Source organism: Anas platyrhynchos, chromosome 14 (genome assembly GCF_047663525.1).
Source record: "Anas platyrhynchos isolate ZD024472 breed Pekin duck chromosome 14, IASCAAS_PekinDuck_T2T, whole genome shotgun sequence".
NCBI classification, from domain to species: Eukaryota; Metazoa; Chordata; class Aves; order Anseriformes; family Anatidae; genus Anas; species Anas platyrhynchos.
In genome coordinates, this window is record NC_092600.1 from 20103676 (window position 1) to 20130053 (window position 26378).

General features: G+C 38.0%; 1 protein-coding gene across 9 annotated transcripts; it reads left to right on the forward strand.

Annotated features, from left to right (window-relative positions):
• Positions 1–2252: 2252 nt before the first annotated feature.
• Positions 2253–26161, forward strand: FBXO38 (F-box protein 38). 9 transcript variants are annotated; one of them, XM_038186406.2, is made up of 23 exons: positions 2317–2408; positions 4523–4866; positions 5024–5165; positions 6029–6162; positions 7252–7415; positions 7839–8004; positions 8349–8486; positions 8770–8907; positions 9338–9431; positions 9848–9978; positions 10326–10496; positions 11431–11573; positions 12409–12631; positions 13341–13460; positions 14564–14743; positions 16142–16855; positions 19531–19631; positions 20349–20451; positions 21517–21683; positions 22329–22474; positions 23195–23298; positions 23527–23640; positions 24237–26161. In XM_038186406.2, exons 3-23 carry the CDS (start codon positions 5038–5040, stop codon positions 24413–24415), a joined length of 3558 nt encoding a protein of 1185 aa, XP_038042334.1. In that variant the 5' UTR covers positions 2317–2408; positions 4523–4866; positions 5024–5037; the 3' UTR covers positions 24416–26161. The 9 variants fall into 9 exon arrangements, with proteins under 9 accessions (XP_027320853.1, XP_027320854.1, XP_038042334.1 ...); XM_038186408.2 differs by having other exon boundaries at positions 6045–6162; positions 7328–7415; XM_027465052.3 differs by lacking the exon at positions 4523–4866 and having other exon boundaries at positions 2253–2408.
• Positions 26162–26378: the final 217 nt, after the last annotated feature.

Here is a 26378-nt window from a genome sequence, read left to right on the forward strand (position 1 = left end):
AAGAAGAGGGTGTGTCCCCATGATTTGCATAGCTGCTAACTGTTCAATGCTCAACAATAGCCTCAATGGCACAAATTCCTCTCCAGCAACTTGGCTTAAATTCTGTCCACATGCATTCCTGTTGCTGATCATTCTTTTCCTGACGTATGCTGACTTTTTTTTTTTTCTTTTTCTTTTTTTTCCCCTCAGAAACAAACTTACAGGAATAGAATGTACCATGCTGTATGGCCATCAGGCTGTGGATAAGATTGCATGAGGGGTAAGACAGTGTAGATGCTCCTGCTGTCTTCTCTGTAGGTAGAAGAATGAAGATGTGCAACATCTGAACAGAGCAGTTATTTGATTCTGTAATCATAACTTCTGGAATACAACATGCAAAGCCAAACGGGAGCATTCGCTGAAGCCACTTCACAGTTGAGATAGACGAGTAACATCACGGTAAATGTGAATGCCACTTCATGTGTTTACTCAATGGTGATGTCACAAGCCTCATTTAGGCTGTTTTTTCCTCTGTCCCCAAATTACCATGCTTTGGACCACAGTATGTTTTCTCATCAGTGTAAATGTTTACTCTAAATTATGTGATATTTATAGTCTGTTTCTGTTTATTACTTGAAAAATAAGACTGCAACTTTGAAATGAGAATTCTCTACCTTATTTAGCTGTTTTTGACTATAGACAAATGGGTTGGCTAAATTCTTTGGTTTCCCAGAGAAATTTCAGAGTAATGTACTGTTAAACAGAAAGCAAAGGCAAATACTTAGTATACTATGTAAATGAGGAAGTATAAAGTGTCTGTACAGTGTATTTTACTATCTGTGACCTGAGCAACTATCTTTCTGCATTTGCTACAAAACTACCAGTGAAACAATGGTTTTAAGGTATGAATAGGATTTGCTGTGTGACCCTTCAAATGAGATGGTCTCAGTACTTACTGTACCTGTGGACTCTTCTAATAGCTTCCCTGTGACTCCCTTAGCTTATTCTGTGATGTCAAACTGAAACTTCATTTTAAATTTCACCACAGAGCAATGCGGATTACGCTGGGAAGATCAGTGACTGAGTCTTTTCATTTTGGCTCTCATAACAAACAAAAATAAATACTCTGCTCAGTAAGAAGCAGGCTTCATTGCTCAGTTCATGGGTGTATGAAATGTACATCCAGAAGTTCAGCAAATTGTGATTTCCACTGGATCAGTTTGAACAGACTGATTAAACGGTGGCCTAAATACTGACCCAGAAATGGCCTCTAACACACTATGGCGAAGACAGCTGGCAATAATCTTAAACTGTGTTAAAACTGCTGTGGACAACATCAGTGTCACTTCTCTGTTCATAAAGAACTGTGTGTTGAGGCATAATTTTGACAATTTACATTAGTTTCCTTTCAAAAGCCACATATGTGCTGAAGAATGGCAGCGCCTTGCTGCAGTGTGTGAGCAGCCTCACTCCCCGCCACCTTGGGGGTGGGCTGATGTGTGTAAAGCAAACTCCACCATTAGTAAGATTGTAAAGTAGGTATGTCTATTCAGCGCTGGGCGGCATGGGGTTAGTCCCACCAAAGTCGTGCACACCCCAACGCGGCACTTGCCTTGGTTTTATGCAGTGAAGAGTTAAATATGCATGAAGTTTCTCGACGTGCCTACACATGTGCATGACCTATCCCCACTTTAAATCAAAATTAGTTCCAGGGAGTCATTTTCATAGATTCCTCCTATCCACTCTTGCACTGTGTTTTCTGGTAGTGGTCGCTAGGGGTCATGGGAATGAAATTAATGAGTCTTCCTCGTCACCGCTGGTTGACCTCTCATCTCAGCGCAGACTCATAAGCTTCTCAGCTTCTGCTTAAACCGCAGATTCGGTTTCAGTTGATTCTTGAAATGTTTCCTCTTTTCTATCAGGAACTGTTTTTCGTGAGGAATCCCAGAATTTCCTGCCTCAGTTTCTTTGCACAATAGGTAGTGGAAGATATGGTACCTGTCCCTTACTTGTCTTATTTACTAAAGTTTCTTTTGGCTGCCTTTCACATGCCGGTTAGCCTATCTTATCTACTAAAATTCTTTCAGCCTCCTCTCACTACTACACATCTTTGATCGCTATCGTCACATCAACTCCCTTTAACAAGTCTTTCAGGGCTCCCTTCGTTGCATTTCTTTTCAAAATACGCAGCGTACATCCCTAGAACCCAGCGGGCTGCCACCCAGCGACGAGCCGCGCCACACCCAAAATGGCGGCGGCAGCGCTCCGCCTCCCCTTTGCCGTCACACCAAGATGGCGGCGGGGCGGGCCGGAGCCGGGAGCGGCCCCGGAAGCTTGGTGGCGCTGGCGGAAGGGGACGCGCAGCGAGCGCCGGCCGGGCTCGGCCCTCCCGCCGCGGCCACCATAACAGGGCGGCGCTGAGGGGGCAGGTGAGGGGCGGCGGGGCGCGGCGGGGCCGCCCGGGGGCGCGGTGGGGCCCTCCCGGCTGCGGGCGGCCGGGCCCGGCCTGGTGCCGCTGTCCCGAGGCCTGCGGCCTGACAGAGCCTGAGGGGAGCGCGGCCTGGGGAGGTGCAAAATCAGCCCCAAATCAGCCCCTCGCCCCGGGGCAGCGCCCCTCTGAGCGCGGCTCTCTGGGCTGGAGCTGCTCGTCCCTCAGACCGGGGCTGGGGGAGCTGGGCAGGCCTCGGCTGTGCCCACCGGCCGCTGGGCAGGCCCCGTCGGTGCGGAGAGGGGGGCGCGGGGCGAGCGGTGGGCGGCAAGGCGAGTTGTCGCTGCGCTGCTCCTCGCGAAGTGAGCTGAGGAGGATAAAAATCGTCCGACTGCTTCTTTATGCGTTGCTTTATTTTTGAAAATGGGGTCAGCTTGCCAGGGGAGAACAAAACGGTAAAGGTGCGCCTTTGCGCAGTAGAGCCCAGAGGAACGTGTGTGTTTAGCAAATCCTGTCTCGTAGGTGTTCTTCTTCACATGTACTTCTAGGGAAGAGCCAAACTACCGTCCAAACTCAGGGCTAGTCGTGTTAGCTGCCTTTAAATCTTACAGGATGCTTCTAGGATTTTCCCCTTCATTCTGTTCTACTTGTTAATATCTTTCTCTTCTCTTACCTTTGATTATAGTTCTTAAGTCTTTCTCTCTGCTGTACTTTAAACACCTCTCTAATCCCTTATGTGTCTGTATTCATCTAGGCTTATGTTGTATCTAGTGCTGTTCAAATGAAGTGATTAGATGACATTTGTTTGGAATCCATGTAATAGTTGTTTTCATTAGAATCCAATATCAAAAATAGTTCGACTTTGTGGATTTTAACTACATTACAGTACAATGTTATTAACATCTCAAACTCTTCCCATGTATACCAAAAAGAAATGTAGCATATGTATTGACAACAAATTTAGAGTCTTTAGTTTTGGCAGGAGAAGCCCTAGCTAATTCACAGGAGTAGATATGTTTCATGCTACTCACTAGCAGAAGGTGCCAATTAAGTTCATTTAATATTGCCATTTAAAATGAAATGAATTACGACAACATACAGTTGTTAAAGTACATACAAAAATGTGTGAAAGTACATGCTTTTCAATAATTAGATTGCAGGGAAGCCGTTAATATTTCATATTTTTTTTTGTTAGTGTATAAATTATGTTGGAGAATGCAGTCATTTTTCATGTTCGTGAAATGTTTTGTTTTTCTGCTCAGGTGCCACTTACGTGTAACGTGAAGCAAATACTATGGTGTATTTGCATCACAGTGAATGCTGTAACAGAAACATCTCTTAAGTTTTCCAAACTCTGTCTTTTTTAAAAACTTGTTTTCCCTCACCCATTGGATTTTGCTATTCAACCTGTTAGACAGGTTTACTGAGTTAATGGTGCTTTACCCTACTTAGCAGAAAGCATTCCTCAGCTAAATAGCAGTAATAAAGACATTTCTCTTGCCACTCATCTACATAAGATGTTAACTTACTTATTCTGATATTAACATTGAATTAATGTTATTTCTGCTACGTGTTTGCTACTTCCTACAGTAAATTTGTATGCTTTTAAATAAAACCTTTTATTCATATTTCAGTCTGTGTATGCCAGTATATGTGCTGTGGGACAGTATAGACACAAGCACGTTAATTCAGTAAAGTGAAGGGGGACAGAAATCCTGCGCATTGCTGCTGAGGCAAAGTGTTTCAGTTTTTCTGGGACTTTAATCTTTAACTGAGCAACCTAAATATTTTAGGTAGTGTTCTAACCTTCAAGAGGAGCTGATTTGAGGACTTCTGATAGTCCTTTGTTTTTCCAAGAAAGATCAGTGGTTGCCTGGCTTTTCTAAAAGAAAAATGGTTTGTTTTCTGCTAGACAGAGGCCTTGTGCTGTTTCACTGGAAGATATCTAGTAGATATTCGGTAATCTCTCTTTGTGATTTGCCTTGAAATAGTGTGTGGATGGTATCTCTGAAGACACCCTCACACAGCGGAATTGATCTCTGATTAAACCCGTGATGATTTTTCTCCTGATCTATTTGCCTTAGCTCAAATGGTCGGGTCTTTGTTGTTTCTTAGAATCATAGAATGTCCCAGATTGGAAGGGACCGAAGAGGATCATCAAGCCCTACTCCTGGCTCCATGCAGGACCACCCAAAAATCAAACCATATGTCTGAGAGTGCTCAAACATTTCTTGAACACCAGTGGGCTTGGTGCTGTGATCTGAGGAGCCTATTACAGTGCTTGAGCACCCTCTCAGTGAAGAACCTTTTCCTGACATTTAACCTTAACCTCCCCGATGAAGCTTCATGCCATTCCTTCAGGTCGGCAGAGAGAAAAGAGATCAGCACCTTCCCTTCCACTCCCCATCATGAGGAGGCTCTAAATCCAGGAAGTTATGACTGAGACCTCGTAACACCAGGCAAACTACAACTTGCTCAAAGAATTTTTCAATTTTAGTTAATTCTGTTCAGCTGTACTGGAGTTTTTCTTTATTTGCAGATTTTACTTTTTTTTTTTTTTTTTGAGAAACTAAGCTTAATCTGGTCTGTCCTCTACTCTGCCCTTTTTCTCTTTAGAAATCATTGCAAATATGGGTCCCAGGCGGAAAAACGTGAAACCATGCTCAGTGAACAGAGAAGGCTCTGAGTCTACCAAAGCTGATGAGCCAAAAGACTACATGAACCAGCTTTCTCATGAAGTGCTTTGCCACATATTTAGGTGAGCAGCTTATTGGAAGTCAGTCTATTTATTATTATAGTGTTTTCTATTTTGTTTTCTGATCTCACCTGCATTGATGCTTGTGTAACCTATTAGAAAGTGTAGAGGTACTGTGTGTACTACTGGATAAAAACTAGGTGAGAAGGGGGGAGAATTGGTCTTTCAGTTCCAGAGTTCATTTGGACACTAACTTGTGAATGTCATGAATAGTAGAATGACGAAGAACTAAAAAAAAAAAAAAAAAAAAAAAAATTAATTTTGTTCACAAGTGCGGGATGACAAGTGTTTAAATATTGATTTCAGTCCAGAAATGTATCTCAGGTATTACGAAGCTGATATGCATATTTTGAAATTGTTGTGCCTGTTTTGTAGTAGATGCAGAAGGGAACTTGGATGAATGTTCTCTCTCCTACACCACAACTTCAGGATGTTTACCCATACCGATGATATTCAAAACATAGTGACTTACTGACAAGTTCTTTAAAAACAGTAGCTCCCCCAAAATATTTTCCAACTAAGTGTGCTAGTATGTACTAGAAAATGAAAATATCTTTAACTGTGGAAAAAATTGTGGCAAATAGTTTGGTTAGCAGCATTTATTAGACAACTAAAGCATCTCTCCAGTTTAATATTGTGCTTATACCTTAAATATCCTATATTCAGCATCAAAAACTGGTGGTTCCTTCTCTGTAGCCAGATCTCACGCTATTAGAGTACTGTCTGAAAATTCCATTTAAATTAATATTATTAGGCATTCAAAACGTACGAATTCATGTAATTATGCTTGGGATGTTTTTTAGTTTGGAAAAGCCGAAGGAATCCACATCTGATAAACCAGAGGGGTGTTTTTTCCTCTCCCAAAGGTACCTTCCCTTGCAGGATATCATGTGCATGGAATGCCTGTCCCGGAAGCTGAAGGAAGCAGTCACTCTTTATCTGCGAGTAGTGAAGGTTGTGGATTTATGTGCAGGCCGTTGGTGGGAATACATGCCCACTGGTGAGTAATGTACTCACTCAAGAACTGCATTAAAGTGGTATTGAGCGAAACTGGCTGTTATTTCTACTGAGATGCACAGGATGAATTTTCAGAAGCAGGAAGAAGAGTTAGAAATTTAATTCTTCTTGACTTCTTGTGATGTTTGGATGTCTTCCTTGAGTATGTGGTTTGGATAATTTATCAGTCTGTATATATACATGTGTGCGTGTTGGATATTTTTGTAGCAGAAATGGGGAATCTTGTAGCAATCTGTAAATACAATCTATGTTTGTCTGATTATTGTAAGGGGGTTAATCCAAGAAGAGGCTGTTTACATGCAGGCAGGAAAAAGTACAATGGAATGAGAGAGCAACTCATCTGCCACCAGTTAATAATGTAAGAATAAATAAGTTTTGATATCACACCTCAAGCCGTCTTCAGAACAAAAGACAAATTTAGCAACCTAGGTCAAGTCTGTGCATATTACGGTTTCTCTTAAGGTTTGTTGAGGGAGAGAGCTAAAATAAATATATTCTGAAAGTCAGAAGATCTGTGAAGTTAGATTTGTTAGGACTGGTATTATATAGATGGTTAGACCTAACCTAAGACAGATGTAAATACAGTCTTTAAATACTGTCTTAAATTTACTCATTTTAAATCCTTATCTGTTGTGTTATGTTAGAATAATCTTTCCTTAAGATACTGTCTCTTTCATTGGGAATTGTGAGTTCCGGTGAACAGTGACACAGATAACTGATCTAGCTAGGTGTTTTTGAACCATGTAGTTGATAAATGGAATTCCCAAAAAGATAGAGGCACAAAGCCTGTCTGCAGATTTGCTCTTTCTGAAATGAAAGTATAGTTAACTCTGTAGCCATGCAGCTACTTGAAAAGAAACGTATAGCGGGACTGCAAAATTCAAGGCAGAAGAGTATGTAGGTCATAATTTATAGAATCTGGAAGTGGAAGACAAGTTATTGCTTCACTGAACACATCTTTTGACATTGTAGAATCTGTACTACCATATTAAGAGGACAGCGTATTTGGCTTTCCCATTACAGCTAGGTGTCTGCTGTTACACAAATACCAAATCTGTTGTTGTTATCTTAGGTTTCACTGATTCCAGTTTCCTAACGCTGCTGAGGAAGATGCCAGACATTGAACAACTTTATGGTCTTCATCCCAGGTATCTTGAAAGACGCAGAGTCCGTGGCCATGAAGCTTTCAGCATTCCTGGAGTTCTAGAGGCTTTGCAGGCCTGTCCAAATCTTTTGGTGAGTGGCTAGATTCAAGAGAGAACCTCCTTCAACAGCTGAGATGATCTGTGTTAACAGAAGAAATGTGGCAGAGCATCATTGCCAGTATGTTTTCAGGGCTTTCTGTTCAGACCTGTTTTTTATATTCAGACCTGACTGTATTGTGCAGCAGTTAATTGTGACTCTATTTGCAAATGTACAACTAGCTTGGAATCAAGTACTATTTTTAATTGCACCAGTGAGAATCACAGGTGATGTTAAGTCCAGACATGAATTTAAAGTCTTATTCTTCTGCTTTTTAAAAGATAAGTCTTGCTACAAATGTACAGTAAAATGACACACTGCGTTATATATCTCTTGTTACTGAGAAGTTTACTTGGCTAATAGAATATTGTTACTTAAATTGGTATAAGAGCGTTTGCTTTGCTTCTTTTTATCCAGGGTGTTGAAACCTCTCATTTAGAGCTGGTGGAAGCTATTTGGACATATATGCCACAAGTTCATATTTTAGGGAAGTTTCGTAATCGTAATGGTGCTTTTCCAATCCCTCCAGAGAACAAGCTGAAAATTCCTATAGGAGCTAAAATTCAGACTTTGCACTTAGTAGGTAAGTGTTTAGTGCTGAAGTGGTTGGCTTCCACACAGGTGAATTTTAAGGCTTTGAAAATTTGTGAGATTGTCATTGTTTTTAAGAGAGGAATTTTTTTTGGAATGTGTTGTTTTTGAAACATTAGTTAAAATATATGTGATAGCAGATCCAAAGTACAAATTCTTTAAAAAAAAAAAAAAAAATGTTGACAAACTTAGGTGAACAGCTTTCAATGAAGAAAACATTCTGCTCTTAAAGCCAGAGTATTAATCTAAAGAAAATTACCCTAGAGTTTATATTTCTCAATGCGTTGTGTAAAATGGTACCCTGTATGAACTTTTATTTTGTTTATACATTATTAGGGGTGAATGTCCCTGAGATTCCTTGTATCCCAATGCTGAGGCACCTATATCTGAAGTGGGTGAGACTCACCAAACCACAGCCTTTTAAAGATTTCCTTTGTATCAGCTTACGCACTTTTGTAATGAGGAATTGTGCAGGTAAGAGCAGCTCATCTGTAGAGGGGATGTCTTAGCATGTAGCAAATCTAGTAATTCTGTTAAAAATGCATAGGTACCAATTAACTGCAAATAGAAATCTTATTGACTAGATTCTAAAGAGTTGTTTTATTTGCAGTGTTGGATAGAAATGTCCTCTACATTATTAAATTACGTAGTTCTGTTGACTTCTTGATCTAGAAGGATTTATGTGGACATGTTTGAATTCTGTAATGTGGTATGTTCAATTTTGTTAACTGAGCAACCTTTGGTCTGTTCTACGCAGGACCCACAAATTCTTTGAAGTATGTTCCCCTAGTGACGGGCCTGGCTTCTGCCCGAAATTTGGAGCATTTAGAACTGGTTCGTGTTCCATTTCTAGGAGGACTTATCCAGCATGTAGTAGAAGATAGCTGGAGATCAGGTATGGAACTTATTTTATTTCGTACTTTAATTAGATAGATAAAAATAAAAAATGCTAGCAAATACAGGAGATATATGAAGCTTAACTTTTTTATCTGTAGCATAGCCTTCCTTAATCATTATTTTAAAGGTATCAGGTTTGGAACTATGGTTCTGGTGCTAAATATTGCTCTGTATATAGTGCTCTGTATTGAATACTGTTTAGTCTTTTAACTGTAATTACTTCCAGACTGATACGTTAACCTTTCAATTGCATTTGTTGGTGAGTAGAACGGGCAGGATTGGAGGAGCGTTGTTGCAAATATGTCTTTAAATGGATTTGATGAAAAAAAAATGTTCTGTTAATTCTCTTGTCAAGACAACACTGGTGGAAATATGTAAGGCTTAAGGATGTTATCTATAACTGAAATGAAAGAATGTTTTTTTGCCAGGTGGCTTTAGGAATTTGCACACTATAGTTCTGGGAGCTTGCAAAAATGCACTTGAAGTGGATCTTGGCTACCTCATCATAACTGCTGCACGAAGGTATAGTCCTTCAGATCTTTCTTTTCCCCCTTTTTTTTGAAAATAAAATCTAAATAATAAGGTTCAAGAATGTGAGGAAGTAGAGCAACCTTCAAAAGTTTAAGGAATGAGTATTTGTAAATGTCACATATTCTGTGGCTAAAATAACATGGAGTTCTTTCTGCTTCTGAGTCACTTCATGTCTTAAGCCTTGTTCTTGAACTTGTGTATGAAAAGCGTCATGCTGTTAGTCTCTCAACTCTGATATTGCTATGTAACTGCAAAACTCTGCTGTAAAGATACAAATACCCTCTTATTCCTGCTATTTTTGAAATAATATTTTCATTCTGATACCAGAGGGCATCTTCTTGAGTGGTTTTTATGGTAATTGTGGTTTGGCATGCCTTTTAATGTGAACAATTCTTGGTTGTGTTCAGGTTGCATGAAGTGCGGATCCAGCCTTCCTTGACCAAAGATGGTGTTTTTTCTGCTTTGAAGATGGCTGAACTGGAATTTCCACAGTTTGAAACTCTTCATCTAGGATATGTTGATGAGTTTTTACTACAGTGTATGACATTTTTTATATATGTAATTATTTGACAAATGCAAGAATTAAATGATGTCTTGTTGATGTCTTTTCAGTCATTTTCTAGGAGTGATTAAAAAAAAATAAATTAATGTACCCTTGGTGAGGCTGCTGATCTCATACAGCAAAGTGTGTTTTGTTTTTTTTTTTTTTTTTTTTTTCCACTTCCTGAAGTACTTACTGAAATTAGGAAAGCCTCAGTTTTATTGAAGTGAAGTAATAAGCTTGATCCATTTGCAAATTGGACTAAAATAGGAAATGAGGAAATCATGCTATTAAGGGCAATTTTCTGAAGTTTGTTACTGTATTTTCTGCTGTTTTTTCCATAGGTAAAATGACAAATGGGGACTTGGTGAAGTATGGCTTGGCTGATGTGGTTGAAAATCCAGGAATTATTACAGATATTGGTATGAAAGCTGTAAATGAGGTTTTTTCTTGCATCAAGTATCTGGTCATTTACAACTGCCCACATCTACATAACCCAAATAATTGGATCACAGGTATTGCACGCTTTTTGAAATTTCAGCAATACTATGCGTGAGCGATTGCTCACATCTTTAGCTATTCATCCTGAAACTTAACTTTTAAAACACAAAATCCTCTTAGTGGATAAGCATAATTAGATATTACAAGGAAAGGTTGAGGTGTTGGAATGTACTTGCAAAAGGTGTTTAATGTCCTTTGACCACATGCATACTTTGTATATAGAAATTTCATATACAAATTTAAACACGTTTATTTGCACTGATAGGCAAGGAAGAAATCAGTATTATTTCTTTTTAATTAGTATTTTAAATATAAAATTCATCATAAAATTGGCAGCATGTCCAGTTTTTGAAATATGTATTTTAAGTATGTGTATTTTTATTTAATGCCTCTTGAATGCACATTCTTTCAGGTTTGGTGGTGAGAAGATAGTCAAAACTTTGGCCCCTTGGATTTTATTTTCCTTTCCTGAAAGCTGGTAAAAGTACTAGAGAGACAGTGACAAATAGAATGGGGTTCTTGTCATGTGGATGCTGACACTTTATGAAATAGAGCTGAAAATACAAATTTATTTTTATGCAGTCATTGGATAACCATAAGATGATAAAATGACTTGTGACATTACTCACAGGATCTCTATAGAGGATAACCCAATGGTACAAACTAAGACATCCACAGAATTAACTAGTTTTACTCTTTACAATTTGAAGGTTGGTAGAATATGAAAAACCCATAGAGTGATATTAAAACAGATTTTTTTTTACCTCATACTACTGCTTATTCTATTTTTTTTCGTAATTGATGAAGAATGGTTTGGAACCATAATGATGCTGGTAGTAGTCAAAGCTGGAGATACCAAAGCTGCATATTCTCAGATCTGGAACGAGTATAAAGATGAAAAACTGAAATAGCAGTTCTTAAAAAAAAAAATGCATCTCTTTTCTGCAGATCATTCAAGATGGACCCGACTGGTTGACCTCACACTAGTGCGATGCCACGCAATAAAGCTAGATTCTTTTAGTCAGTTCATTGAGTTATTACCAAGCTTAGAATTCATTTCTTTGGACCAGATGTTCCGTGAACCTCCTAAGGTGTGTATTTCAATGACTGCTTTTTATTTCGGCCTGGTCAGTTGAAATACGGTGAACTCTAGCTGTTATGTATGCTTTTAAGTTGTAATACATTAACTAGCTTGGTCAATAAATTACTTAGGTTGCAGTTGCTATTATCGTGTTTTGTTAGGGAGAATGATGCTTCTTTTGAAGATAGAGCAGTGATATTTATGATGTTTGTGACCAGAAAACATGACTCATGTTGATTTCATGTTCTGTTTAGATCTCTGCTGCTTTTTCAATTTTTTGATTTTTATTTATTTTCTTCAAGCATAAGAATTTGTGTAAAATGGTGAGGGCTTTTTTATGATATTGTAGTGGGTGAAATAGGGGGTATTGTTCCCCTACTGGAGTGCTTTCAAAGCTTGAGAATTTCATTTTTAATGTTCTTTCTCTCATACTGTAACACAAATCTTTGTAACAGCTGTTGTAACATAATGAAAACTGCTTTCTTTGATCATAAATTTTATCTTGAGGCTACTGCATTCCAGGAAGGCTATATGATCTGCTATTTCTATTGATGTAATATGATCTCATATCATATAATTCAATAAAGTAAGATTATATGCCTTATGGAGTTCCCTTTCATTCGGAGTTTAACAGAGAAGTGAAAGTTTTCTGGGTTGCCAAACTTAAGACACTTCTGCAATGTGTAGCATAAGCAAATATTAGGAAGTTTCCCAGTTCTTCATATGCATGCTGGTTGCCTATCTTGGGTACTACTGCCAGAATGTATTTTCTGTTGGTATTAGAATATGTTATGGGGATAACCTATTGCCGTTTTCAAATCTTTATAGTTGCTCTTTGCTTTCAGGGTTGTGCTCGTGTGGGCCTAAGTGCAGGTACAGGAATTGGTGTCTCATCTGCCCTGGTCAGCAATCAGAACTCCAACAATGACAATGACAACAACAATAACCACCAAAACAACAACAATCCCAACATCCACCACAACAATCACCAGCACCCAAATGACCAAAATGAGGAGAATGAGCTGCGGCAAGATGGGCAAGCTGAAGAGCAGCAGATTGCAGCTGAGGGTAATCTGAGATCTTTGTTAACCTTTGGGGGAAGTAAAGGTATTTGCATTGCCATTTATCTAGAGTCCAATGTAAATGAGAGAAGATACTGGTATGTGTTGAAAACTCATTACCCTTACAGTTCCTGGTATGTAGCTTCTTTAATCTTTCTAACCTTTTTTGAGGGCTGTCTGCATATTTCTGACACGTCTTTGATAAAAGCTATCTTTCTATTGTATCAAATAGCTGGTTTAGGAACATGACAATTAAATGACTTGTGGCGGTACAGATGTTAACAATGTGAAATTTCAGTGTGATGCTCATCCATGGATGTGTGAAGTGTTTTCTAGGCTCTGCTGGTCAGGTCTGGGACAATGTCACAGTGTCAGCATGTTTTTAAGATTTCCCAGCAAGGGCAGAAATCATTGGAGGGAATGAATATGTAAATCCTGTTTGTACTGCTAACTGCAGTGGAACAAGGCTCTTTGAAGAGCGGAAAATCTGGAAGAAGTAAATCCCCAAAATTAGGCTGGTGCCTTAGTTAAGGAAAAAATGTAAAATAAGTCTTTGCAGGGCTTCAGTGTGCAACCTTGAGACTCCTTGAAGGAATCAAAGCAGCTGTTATTTAGTTCTCGGTGGCTCTTTGAATCTCCATGGGTGCGGGCTGGATTCTACTTATGGGCTCTGTTCCTTTTATTTTCTTGTGTTGACCTTATGTCAATCTTTTCAGCATTAAATGAGATGGAGGAGGTAGCACCAGAAGAAGGGGTGGCTGCAGGGCAGGGCCACAACGATGTCCCTGCTCACAGTCAGGCTGTTGTTCCTATGGATGTCGATGAAGAGCAAGCAGGTAATATTTTGGTTTTGGAAAGAAACTACCTTTTGGTATCCCCTTCCTGAGGGGTTAAATTCTTCAGTATAAGCCTGTTTTTGAATGGTTTTCTTCAGCTGGGATGTCTTATACATTGGAAATAAAGATGCTAGCACAGCTTACTGCTGTGAATAAATTTATTCTATTTTAAAGTCTGTTTTGCATTCCCCAGTTTTCTTCTGCCTATGTAGTAAAAGATCTGGATACTAAAGTTTTATTTATGTGCTGAATATAATCAAAGACTCTGAAGGCCTGAGTAAGCTTGTGCTGTTCCGATACTGGTGTACTGACCTCACTTCTTTCACTGCAGTGCATGGAGTCTCTTTTTGCATTTTTTAAGTCAGAACAACTTGCTTCAGTATTCATTTAATTTTTGTTAGTGACATCTGTAAGGCAGTCCTGAAATCTTTTATAGCCACCATTTGCTGGACAACATAATTGTATACTAAATATGCCAACACCATGAAGTAGCATACGGGTATGCTGGATCTGTTTGCTTTCTCAAGATAGCTCCTGAAAAAGGGTATTTAACTTCATATTCTTTTTCATTTATTGTATTAGTCACAGGTAGATGTGTCATTGTGGTTGGGTAATTATTTTAGTTAATAGGCAAGAGCGGTAACTAACAGTGTACATTTATCTTCTAGGTTTCTAGTAATTCATGCTTTTCCTTTGCACCTCTACTGGTGGGATTAGAAGGGTAACTTCAGATGTTCTGGCCTTCATTTCTGTCCTTGTGGTGGAAGTTTCAGGAACTGATTGTAATACATAGTGCAGTTACTCTTAATGATTATGGAAGAACCTTTAAACTATTCTGAAGCAGAGAATCTTGACTGTGAAAACCTGTATTTTGTCTTGCATTGTGAATCTTCCAAACTTTCCTTTCCAAACTAGAATGTCTAGTGCTGAAATGCAGTGATTTGCTCTTCCCATATCTTGATTTTAATAAAGGAGACACAGAAAGGGTGGATAAGTTGAACCAAGTTCATCTTGTTACTTTTTCAAGCAATTCTAAAAGTTCTTTGGCCCTTTAATCTATGATTCACTTATTTTTATGTGAACTGTTGCCCTTCTTTTTTCAGGACCAAGTGGTATTCAGCCTGTTGTAAAACCAGCACCTATTACTGTCCATGATTCAGACAGTGAGGATGAGGAAGAAAACATGGGAAATTCAAGAGCCTGCATCACTAACAACATTGCACAGAATTACTCAGATGGAGAGGAGAAAAACAGAGATCCAGTGGAAATTAGAGAACCTTCAGGTGTGGAACAGTTGGGTGAGGGCTGGGCACTGTTGAGCAAAATTTACTCTTTGAGATTCAGTCCTTTGGGCCTGTTTGGTTCTACTCCATTGTGTTCCATTCCATTCTATTCCTTATGGTTCAGTTCAATTTACAGTTTTGTAAAAGGCATGTTTGTTTGCCGCCTCCTCTTTCTGTTGTTAAAAACCAATCCAGAATGAAGATGCAGGGACACCTCTCTCTGAGTTCTGATCACACTGTTGCTGTACAGAGCCAGATAAAAAATAATGGTGCTGCGCTACTCTGCAGGCAGAAGAAACCTTCTACTCTTCTGTATTTGCAAGTGCACATAATTTATCGTGTATCTGAAGACAAATTTGTAGCTATGTTGTCTTTATGATTCATCTGCCAAAGCATTGCTGCTGATAGAAAAAGTGACAGTTGTAGCCATCTTCTAGTTCTTACAGGCACTGTGGGAGTGTCCTGGAGGGGACACTTTAAAGGCTACTTTACTTTGATGGGAACTTTGCAAGTTAGAAAGAATTCTCAGGGTGATGTTCAGTACTCTCTGAACCTCTGTACTGGTCTAGTACTGATCTCATTTCTGCAAAGCCTGAGGCAAATCAAAGCAGCAAAGTATCTTCTTATAACCAGCATACTCTCTGCCCATCATCCCCACTGTCATTTTAGTACATTTCAATGAGGCTGTAGGGCGCTGTGCTTACAGCATAGATGTCAGTTCTGCGTTGGGGCTTGAAATAACCCACAATAGTGACAAGCTGCATTTGGAGACAATTGAAATGAACTTTTGTAGAGCCAGTAATGGTTTTGGTGGCTTGGTTTAACGTAATTAGCTGAGAGGATTAAGATAGTAGACATCTGAGTTCCAACTGTGATTTGTACGTTGTTCACTATGGATTTTTGTTCATCTGCAAACTGAGACTAGTACTTAGCAACATCGTGTTTTGTACCCAGAAGGGGAGCTAAGGATTGCTGTTGAAAACATAAAGTTTAGTCACATCTATGTTACTATCTAATTCTTCAGATTTATTCTTCATACTTAAGAAAGCATAAACCTAGTATTATCTCTATGTTTTGTTAATATTTTTGGGCTTTGGCCTTTTTAACCAATTAAGTGATTTGTCAAAATGTTAGCATTTCTGGCAAATATTTACTGGCAAACATACCAGCATACTACTATAAAAATAGCTGCAAGGCTTTATAGAGATTCAGCAACTGCTAGAACTGCTATTAATTCCCATATCATCATCAGGAGTTGCGAATAGCAGAATAGTCCTGTCAAGATTCGTTATTATCCTCTAGGCTACCTTCTGTTTTAAGTAATCTAACAGAGTAGCAGTCTCTATATATTTGAAATGTGTATTGGGTTCTCATTGTTCTTTCATGCTTTACTTACAGTGAGCGGTAAAGGCAAGACACCACTGCGGAAGAGATGCAGTGTCAGCCAAGTGGGCCAGGCAAAGCAGTTCCATGCTGAGGAAAGCAGCTGTGAGAAAGGTTGTCAAGTAACAAGTGAGCAGATTAAAGCTGACATGAAAGCAGCAAGTGACATGCCTGAAAAGAACAAAAGCAAGGATTCTTACCCGGGTTGCAGTAATGCAACAGGATCAACAGGAACATCCAACTCCTGCAGTGGTGTTTCTCCTAGCCCTGACTGTGCACAGACAGCTGGTAGCCACTCTGCTGGCACCAGCCCAGCAGCTGCAGATGAATCCAGGCAATGTGTCTGCTCACCTAGTAAAAGTGAAGGTTCCAGTGAGAGAGAGACTGAGGAGAGCTCTGTTTGTTCCCGGTGTTCCTGCTACAAGCCACAGGACACACAGCGGAGGACTAATGGGTGTTGTGATGGGGAATATCCATCCACGAGTGGAGCCTGTGGGAACGGACCAAATAGGTCAGATTTTGCACTTAGGACTCTGCCAAACTGTGGGTATCCAGGAGAGGCAAGTGATGAGAGGACTAGTGGGAGTGCCTGTGGGACTGCCAGTGGGGAGGAGAGCATGGGCTCACAGCAAAGGAGCTGTGAGCTGAAGTATAAAGAAGAGTATCCTCGCCGACCACTAACAAGAGCTAGAAGCAAGCTGTCACATGTCCCTCTGGTGTCAGAGTCAGGTATGGCCTATATGCATATGTTCATTTCCGAGTAAACTACTGTGCTGGCATGAAACAGTATTGAACAAGAGCAACAGCCACAGGTAATACTGAAGTTAAACATGAAGTTTACTGATTAATAATATAAAACTGTGTTGTTGTCAGAGTATTGATCTGGAATGTCTGACTTCACTGCCATAGCTAGGTAAAATAACAAATCTCTCTGTAAAGAATGCTAGTGACTTTTTTTTTCTCCATGCAAGTATTTCTGTATGTTATCCATACATACTAAACATTGTTTGATTTACTCATTTGAAAACCAAATGCAACTTCTTTTGACAGCATCTCTCTTCCTGTGAAGGCTGTCATTCATTGAAACATAAGACTGCCTCCCCCATTAAAATTCTCCCTTTAAAAGGAAGAAGACAGCAGGTACGCTCAGATCTTAGAAAGAAGGCAAAAGTTCATAACTAATACTTTATCAAGCAATAAAGAAAGCCGTGATTATGATTGAGCTATAATACTGCACAAGCTTGTGCACCTCCATATTGGACTTTACTTCCAGGTTTATTAAGGCATGATGATCAAATGTGTTGAAAATTGTCTTTTTATTAAGTAAGTTCACTTTTCACATCATCTAAAACATATGGGAAAAAAAAACAAACAAAACAATAAGATAAAATCCTGATGGGCTGAAATGAAGCCAGATGTGTTTGGAGAGAAGAATTAACGTAAGGGATGAACTTGCTGTTTCTTCCAAATATGCTTGATTGCCAAAGTAATCATCTTAGTTTGGCATAGCACAGTTTTGTAATTACCTCATATATCCAGGATTCTTTCCTGAGAATATCTGGCAAGTAAAATGAAATTTAAAAATTAAACATGTAATTACAGAACTGTATGTATTGGAGGTAGAAAGGATTGATAGCAGATTGATATGTCTGTTAATGTGGAATGATTCAACCACAGCATGTCCCAATATCTTTCCAATTCCCAAGCATTAGGAAAACTGAAATCACCTAGGAAGCTGTTACAAAGCTGAATGTGTTTCAGCTTGAAGAAATGATCTTGTTTTTAAATTTAAAATGTCTGTTTTCTACCTTGTTCCATAATAACCAGCTATTAGTCTACAGAAATCAAAAGAAAATATTTCCTCCCTATCCTTGTCCATTACCAAAATAACATTGTCAGTCAGATCTAATTATTACTTCATTGCAGAGTTGGAAATGTTTTTCCTTGAATAGCCTAAAAATGTGCCTTAAATATCATTGCTTTCTATTATTCTGGCATAAATTAAACTGATTTTCAGCTTCTGTAACAAACCTATGTTTGATAGTAGAAATTGGTTTCTTTGTAATTATTTAAACAGTGGAACAATAATAATAAGACAGTGAATTTTTTTTTTAATTACCACTTACTAGCTGGCTAAAGGATGATATGTAATTTTAATTTTTACCTTAGTGAAAATGCAAGCTACAATTTTTCTTGTAGTATTTTTTTCATTTAGACTTGTTTTAGTTTTTACTTGTAGTGAAGCAAGCTTTTCACATGTTAAAAGCATGTTGTATTGAACCTTCTGTAAGGCCTTGGCCTGTACCTTGAACAATTCAACACAAAATTGGAAAATCCTACCAATGTTACATGTAGAAAGTATTTCTCTAACTGTAGATACTCTAGAAATTGTTAAAAACAAACAAAATAAACAATAGCAACAAAACCAACCAACCAAAACCAAACAAAATAACCCCAAATCAAAACATGGGAATCATCATTCATGGATATCAAGCTACTTAACATTGCATCTTTCAGTCTGGATTCCTTAAAGAATTGGCCTGAATTTCGCAGCTCGTTGGTGGAATTTGATGTTCTATAGGAAAAAAGAATTTTGAATGTTAATAGTAATATAGATTGGAGTAAATATTTTGTCTCTAAAATTTTGCACTTTTATCTTGATTATGAATTGTTGTAAATATGCCATCTGTTTAAACAAAAACAAAAGTTAAAGGAAGCTTCATTTTAGTAAAATTTACATTCTTGATCTGTCAATCACAGAAAATTACTTCTAGGGCATATTTTTTGTCTTGATGTAGGAAGTAAGGGTTGTCATCTATTACAGTTCTTTCAATTTTATGTTTTAAAATCAAACAGGAAGTTGATATCATAGATATAGGTAATGGAGCAAGAAGCAGCTTGGGAACCTCTTAAGTATTTTATATGTGGGCATTGTTTGCAATATCAGGAAAAAGTTGGTGACAGTTACATGGAACAGATTTTCAAGTAGTTTGGGGATATTTCTACTATTTAAAACTTTGAAGTTATTTTGGTTCTTGCATTCATTAAGAACATAGTTTGCTGCAGTGAACGAAGAGTAACCTAACAACTAATTATTCGTTCTTTTCTTGGCTCCTCATCTCTGATTTTGGACCAGTAAGTTCAGCAGTCCTGTGTTTTCATCTATGAACAGCACTTCCCCCTCTCAGGTTATTATTCTTCATGAATGATTCAGAGCAACAAACCTGAACATGGTTTTTTGGTGCAAGGAAAAGATACATAGTTGTTTGCAGGACAGACAGGTATTTTGATCCTAGTTATGTAAGAAATAGGTGTACTAAATGACACTTCCAGCTAGGAGTTGCCTCTATGGCTGTTCTCCTGAAATGCAAACAGAAAAACTTCTTCTGGTGTTCTGTTTTCAGAGGTGGCCAAGCCAAAGCCGCGGCAAACCACAAAGCGGAAAAGGACAGCTGACAAGTCCACAAGCACAAGTGACCCAGTTATTGAGGATGATCATGTTCAAGTAAGGTCTCTTCCTCACCTGGTACAGGTTTATCAGCTGGCTGTGCTCATGAACAATGATACGGTAACACAAGCTTGTCTTCTTTGTAGGGCCAGATGATGTTGCTGTTCTCTTTTGTCCTATCTGTACAGAGGAAAATTCTGTTAGGCACAATGATTCTCTGACAGGCTTGTGAAGAGCAAAGTACAAACTAAAGCTAAAACTGAAGTTTGTCAGATGCTCATAGTTATAGTGCTGCATGAAGTCCTGTCTTCCCGTACTGTTCTTGATGTGCAGGGGGAAATTTTATTCTTTGTCATTTATTTTTGAAATGACAGCATAGGCTACTGCTGTTAAAGGAAACATGGGATATGTAATTACCTCTGGATATACCAGCTCAGCTGTTATGTTGCAGGCTGGAAGTTTTCTTAGTGTGTGAATAACAGATAGGTGTTACTTAGATTTTTCTAATAGAAATTGTGCTTTCTGATATGACTTCTATTTAATCTTGTGAAGTTTTCTTTTGAGTTTTGTGGTGCTCTGATCAGCAGGAAGACTTATTATTGCCAGTAGGAGACTAGTCATCTCAAATGCCTGTTGTGTACAGAAGCTGTGTTATGTTTATTAGTATCCAGTCAGTATCTTTCTGTACCTGGCAGTATCCTTTACAATTCAATTTTATTTCCTTTATTTTTTCCCTGAAATAGTTTTTTTTTAATTATTTCTTATTTTTACCAGGTCCTGACTTTGAAATCCAAAAACCTTGTTGGAATCACCTTGACCAATTGTGGAATAACAGATTTGGTACTGAAAGACTGCCCCAAAATGATGTTTATACATGGTATGTAGCTAATGCTATGCTTGTCTCAACCATCTGGGTTTATTAGAAGCTCCTGAAGGAATTAAAGTTACTCCATTGTTTGTTTTATATTTATCATCTGCTTTGCTACAAGTCAAACTGATGCTGAGAATTACTGCTTCTCAGTTTGATTGTCCCTTTCCTTCTAAGCTGTCTGATATTTAATGAAGATTAGTATCAGAAAATCAACAGTTGAAATTATATGACATCTATGAAGATAGAGATGTTTATTGAAGAGAGATAAAACAACAATTGGGAACTGATGAAATGAGTTCTAGAACACTTTGTTTTTTCTCTTATTTCTTCCTGCTTCCCTGGACTATTTAGCTGACATATTACCTTCCTTACTGACAAGATAAGAGTCTATTTTCAATTATGGTATTTAAGATACATTAGATTCGCATTCTGGGTTGTATGACTAGTCCTGTATTGAAGCATTGGGTCATTTATTGTTTCCTTCAACACCTACACTAAACAACGTGTTCTCTTCTGAAATGAGGTATCTCTACTTATCAGAGAATGAGGGAATCTTTTTTTAATTTATTTTGGAATATTTCTCTAAACGTGCATTATTCTTCAACAAAATTTTGATGACATGAGCATGATTACTGGAAAGAAAATAGCTTTCCTTTACATTGCATGGCTTTGTGGTACTCTATATTTGATTTGGTTTTAAAGTCAGTGATTTTCATTTGTGGGGATACACAGTTTCAAGTTTTGTGTTTTTTTGTTTTTTTAAAGAAACAAAGGGAGAAAATAATTATTGTTAGATTAAATTTGTCATGGCCTTTTAAAAGGACTCTTCTAATAGGTTAACAAATTAAAAGTTTAATCATGATGGGGATGAAATAAATAGCTGCTATATTTCTTTAAATGTACTTAAATTGCCAGCTATCCAAACCACTTCATTAATTTTTATTTATATTACTTGTTTGTCTTCTTTCAAATCAGTCTGCTCAGAAAATCATCTAAACTTCTAAGGTCTTTTCAGTAGTATGTTTATTTTGTTTTCTTTTGATTCTTTTAATTTTGCTTGCTTATTTATAGCTACAAGGTGCCGTGTGTTGAAACATTTAAAAGTAGAAAATGCGCCAGTTGTCAATCGGTTTGACTATGCTCAATGCAAGAAGTTAAACATGGATCAGGTTCTGGATCAGATTCTCAGGATGCCTCCGGAAAGAAACCGGATAATTTATCTTCGTCCAATGCAGCAGGTATGCAGCCAACTTTGTTTAATCATGAACAGTGATGAAGTTCTACCTGTATTCTTTCACCTCTCTTGGCTTCATATGTTCTTCAATTAATGCAAGAAATGTAGATGGTACAATAACTTGTTTATTAAGGCTATCCCATCAAAGCTTTTATTGTAGATTCCAGAACTTGGGTGATACTGTATTTTAAGACTATCTCCAATTGTCATTACATTAGAAGATAATATAAAAAAATATAATGCACAGGTATCTGTAATCTTTTACTGATACAACAGCAGTTAATCTTTTTACTGCCACTGAAAGCTGCATCTTCTTTGGGTGCTAAACAGTGTTGCAAAACGGTTGTGGTGCTGGGAGCTACCCTTTCTTCCCACAGATTACTTGTAGGAGAAGTAAACACTGACATTTACTTGTTGAGGTCATTTGACAAGTAAATAAGAGAACTTAATTTAGGTTCCAAAAATATTTTTTTGACTTTAGCACTCTCCCTGGGACATTCTGTGTTATACTGCAGTGCTGCTTCTCTCATGTAAAGTAATGGGAGTTTTTGGGTTGATTTGTCTGACCAAGGGAAGGCTGATTTTGTATAAAAAAAAAACAAAAAAAAAAAACCAGCTTTTACATGTCTTTGTTTGCCGTCTTTCACAGGTTGATACATTGACTCTTGAGCAAAAGATATTTAGTGGCCCTTATCCATACCACATTTGCATAATTCATGAATTCAGTAACCCACCTAATGTCCGCAATAAGGTGCGCATTCGGAGCTGGATGGACACAATAGCAAATATTAACCAGTAAGTACTTGCCCCTCAGTAGCTTTACAGAAAAGATGTTCAATCCTGATTCAAAGATACATTTAGCTGCAGATTACAGTATTCTGTTATCCAAGTAAGAAAAAAAGTTTGGCTGGTGAAGTTTGTGTTTTAGATGGTGTGATAATATAATTTCCATATATACAGATGTATCTAATGGAATAGATACATTTACAGAATTGTAGAATTCTTCAGCTCTATTCCATACAGCAGTAAAGCAATTGAATGTTGAAGGAATCAGGATGGTTGAGGAATATCTTCAAATCAGAAAACAAGTTTCTTTTATTAAAAAAGAGAAAAGACCGGTTTGCTCTGAGAAGTAATCGTAGTTTCTGGGGAAGATGATGTGCAGTCAATTTCAGTTCCTTGCTGAGGAGCAAGAATTCCCAGCAACAGGGACTTGTACACAGTGGCTGTTATCCAGGTACTTTAAGTCAGTGTTTCCATTATTCAGATTTTCCACTGAAATGATTAAAAGGACAAATGCACTTTTGAAGTTTTATTTTAACTGCTTTCCTCACTTATACAATACATATTCTCTGTGGTTACTCTCAAAGGTGAAGGGTCTTACAGGAGAGTTTCTATGGATTCAGGCTTATTAAAGTAATGGTTATGTGATAGGGTCTCCCATTTAATTCTTCCTCCTTCCCAGTTCACACTTCCTAGCACTACTGGCTGTAATCTTTTCATCCTTCTCTCTAGAGAGCTTATTAAATACGAGTTCTTCCCTGAAGCAACACGAACTGATGAAGACTTGAAAAAATACACCAAGTATCCTTGGGGACGAGATATTTACACTTTAGAAGGTGTGTGTTTATAAAGACCTGAAAGCTGATGCTCTGTGTCTTGCTAAGATAAGTAACTCTGAGTGCATCATATTATAAGAGACAGGAATAATAACTCTTGTGAGGGAAGTGGAGAACATTTGACAGAGTGGAGGAATTGAAGGGAGGAAGTCCGTTTTGACTTGATGAAGGGTGCTAAAGCTGCGGGTGTGCCACTGTCCTCCTATTCTCATCCTGTCTCTCTTCTAGGCATTGTGGATGGCGCCCCTTACTCCATGATTACTGACTTTCCATGGTTGAGATCACTGAGGACAGCAGAGCCAAATAGCTATGCCAGATATGACTTTGAGGATGATGAGAGAAGTGAGTAGTCTTTTTTGATGTGTTCAAAGAACTTTTAATTTTTTGCTTGGTCTAAAGCTGACAATGCACGTTACTTCATTTTCTATTATTTCACTACTTTACTAGAATAATCTTGGAATGACCTTTGTTAGAGATATTTTTAACTGATGTGGTTTTATATATACTTACCTAGATTCAGTTCTAAGGGATGAAGCTCAAGAGGATGAGGAAGACACCTCTTCTGGTTATATATTTCTCTGATTTTTTTGAAACTGATTCATAGATTCAATGACTATAATGCATATTTGATTACAAGGAGTAGTTAGTTTAAACACAACATTAAAGACAAAAAATAAAAGGCTGCTGCTTCATCCTTAATTGCTCTTGTTTGTAAAACATTTAAGTGATCACTGAAACAGGTAACCTAAAACCATGTCAGATAAGTCTCAGGAGTGAGGTTCTGGGATTCCTTTTGTCCACAGACATAGGGACTTAAAGTATATTAAATAAATATTGGATCTATTGTAAAATTGAAATATGGGGAGGGAAAGGCAGAACAAATCTGTGAATTCCTTTGTAGGAAAGGAATAATTTTTATTCTTCTGTGCCTTCCACAGCTACTATTTATGCACCCCGGAGGAAAGGACAGTTGTCTGCAGACATCTGTATGGAAACAATAGGTGAAGAGATCTCTGAACTGCGTCAGATGAAAAAAGGAGTATTCCAGCGTGTGGTGGCTATCTTCATCCATTACTGTGATGTCAACGGTGAACCAGTAGAGGATGATTACATCTGAGTGGATCCCCCACCTAACCTTCATCTCTTCCTAAGTTCTGATTGGCACTGCCAGACGAGAAAGCAGGTGGATTCTTTCTGAATGCAGAGCATTTTCTTGAAACACATACACATACTTTGCAGTTGCTCTCACTCGGTTTGGGAAAGAGTATGTAGTAAATGTATAATGAAAAGTAAAAATTGTATACTAAGGTTTGTACATAGAGTAAACAAAAGAAAAACTTCCTAATACTGAGACTTTATTTCATATGTTTATACAATTTAATTTAAATTCCATTTTAGTGAAGGCAAATAATTAGAAACAGGGAAGAATATTTGAATTCTTCAGCCCATGCAGTTCATAGAAGTATTTTTTTCTTACAAACAAAATCCCATTTGCTATGTTCAAGAGAGTCATCAGAGTCTCTTTTAATCTGTGCCTTTTTCTTGAGCATTTAAGAGTCCAGTCTGAGTAAATCTGTTGAGCACAATCTTTGTGTCTTGTGTGCATTTTTCAAAGGGAAAGAATTATTCAACAGTTATTGTAAAGAAAGCCATTAGCTAGAAAGAATAGCAAAGTCAGCGATCTGTGGTAGTTTCTGGGCTTCATAAAAACATTTTTGGGGAAGAAAAAACATTTGGCACCTTAAAAATATGTTCTAAAGCTGTTTATACCACTAGATTTCAATGTAATTGTTTGACTTTTGTAATATGAAAAATGCGTTACTAATTTGTTGCTTCCACTCTCTGTCATAAATATGCACGTACTAACTGGCTGAAAGCTGATTTTGTCTTTAAGACGGGAAAAGGTATGTGTAATTACTGACATGGCTACAACTATGAAAAGCACACGAGTCATCTGACACAGTCAGCTTTCAGGCTGATTCACGTTCAGCTCATGAATGCAGATTTTCTATACAGTCAGTAAATATTGCCGTGCTTTGTCCTTGAATACTTGTTTTTATCGAGGTTAGAAAATGCCTCATTCCCACAGTATTCATAGATGTTTTGTGTGGATGTCCAGTATTTGCTGCAAGTCCTCTATGCAGGTGTTGCTCACTGTATATTCCACTGAAGTCCTTTTGATAGGTATTTGACATGTTTATGCAGATGTCATTTGACATGTTTAATGCAGATGTCAGCAATAACAAGCTGAAATTACTATATATAAGAATCCCAGTTCTTCCCTAGACTGACAAATGCTACTTGTTTGTTGTTTTTTAATTACATGGTCATAGTGTAGCAAAATTCTGTGCTTAATTTCAAATTAAAATTGATTATCTTACTGTCCATTAGTGACTAACCTGTGTGTGGAGGCATCCACACTGCAGTTCCATAAATGTCGTCTGTACCGTATAGAAACACACAGGTAGTATTAAAACGGAGGCTTGTGTGCTTAGTAATGTGCCTTGTGGGAGCAGGAGACTTATTAAAGGCTAATGTGCTGCTAAACAGTATCTGCATGCACAACACAGCTCTGACTGCACAAATGCACCTTTAGATGTACTGTATATGGTCAGCTGTGGCTGATCTAGCATAAATGATCCATCATTTATGCTTTTAAAAGTTGCAGAGTTACCAGCCTACCAAAATACAACTGTGGTAAAAGCTGTAGAGCAGATTAGTTCATACCATTATACACTTTTATGCGTCATTGTTAATGGTTTCACTTCTTTTGAACATTGGCATGAATGCAACTAACAAGGTTTTCTCTGACATTTAGCTCTGTAGAACTGAAGACGCAAAACCATTAAATGTAGCAAAGCCAGTGATAGTTTTCTGTGTCTGTCCCTGGGCAAGGAATTGTCTAGGTAACTAAAAATATATTAGTTAAGAGGAAGAAAATGGTGCATAATGGAAATAGCAAGTGGCTTGGTGCAGTAGTGTTTTCTCATTTGTGCTCTCTCTGCTCTTTAACAGGGGGTGGAGCGATAGGTATCAGGTAACTGAGTGCTGTTCAGATATTTGCTTTAATGCAGGATAAA

Coding starts and splice junctions, on each gene's coding strand:
- FBXO38 (XM_027465052.3), top strand. CDS start 5,038: ATGGGTCCCAGGCGGAAAAACGTGAAACCATGCTCAGTGAACAGAGAA. Junction 8,487..8,769: donor TGTAATGAGGAATTGTGCAG/GTAAGAGCAGCT, acceptor TGTTCTACGCAG/GACCCACAAATTCTTTGAAG. Junction 8,908..9,337: donor AGAAGATAGCTGGAGATCAG/GTATGGAACTTA, acceptor TTTTTTTGCCAG/GTGGCTTTAGGAATTTGCAC.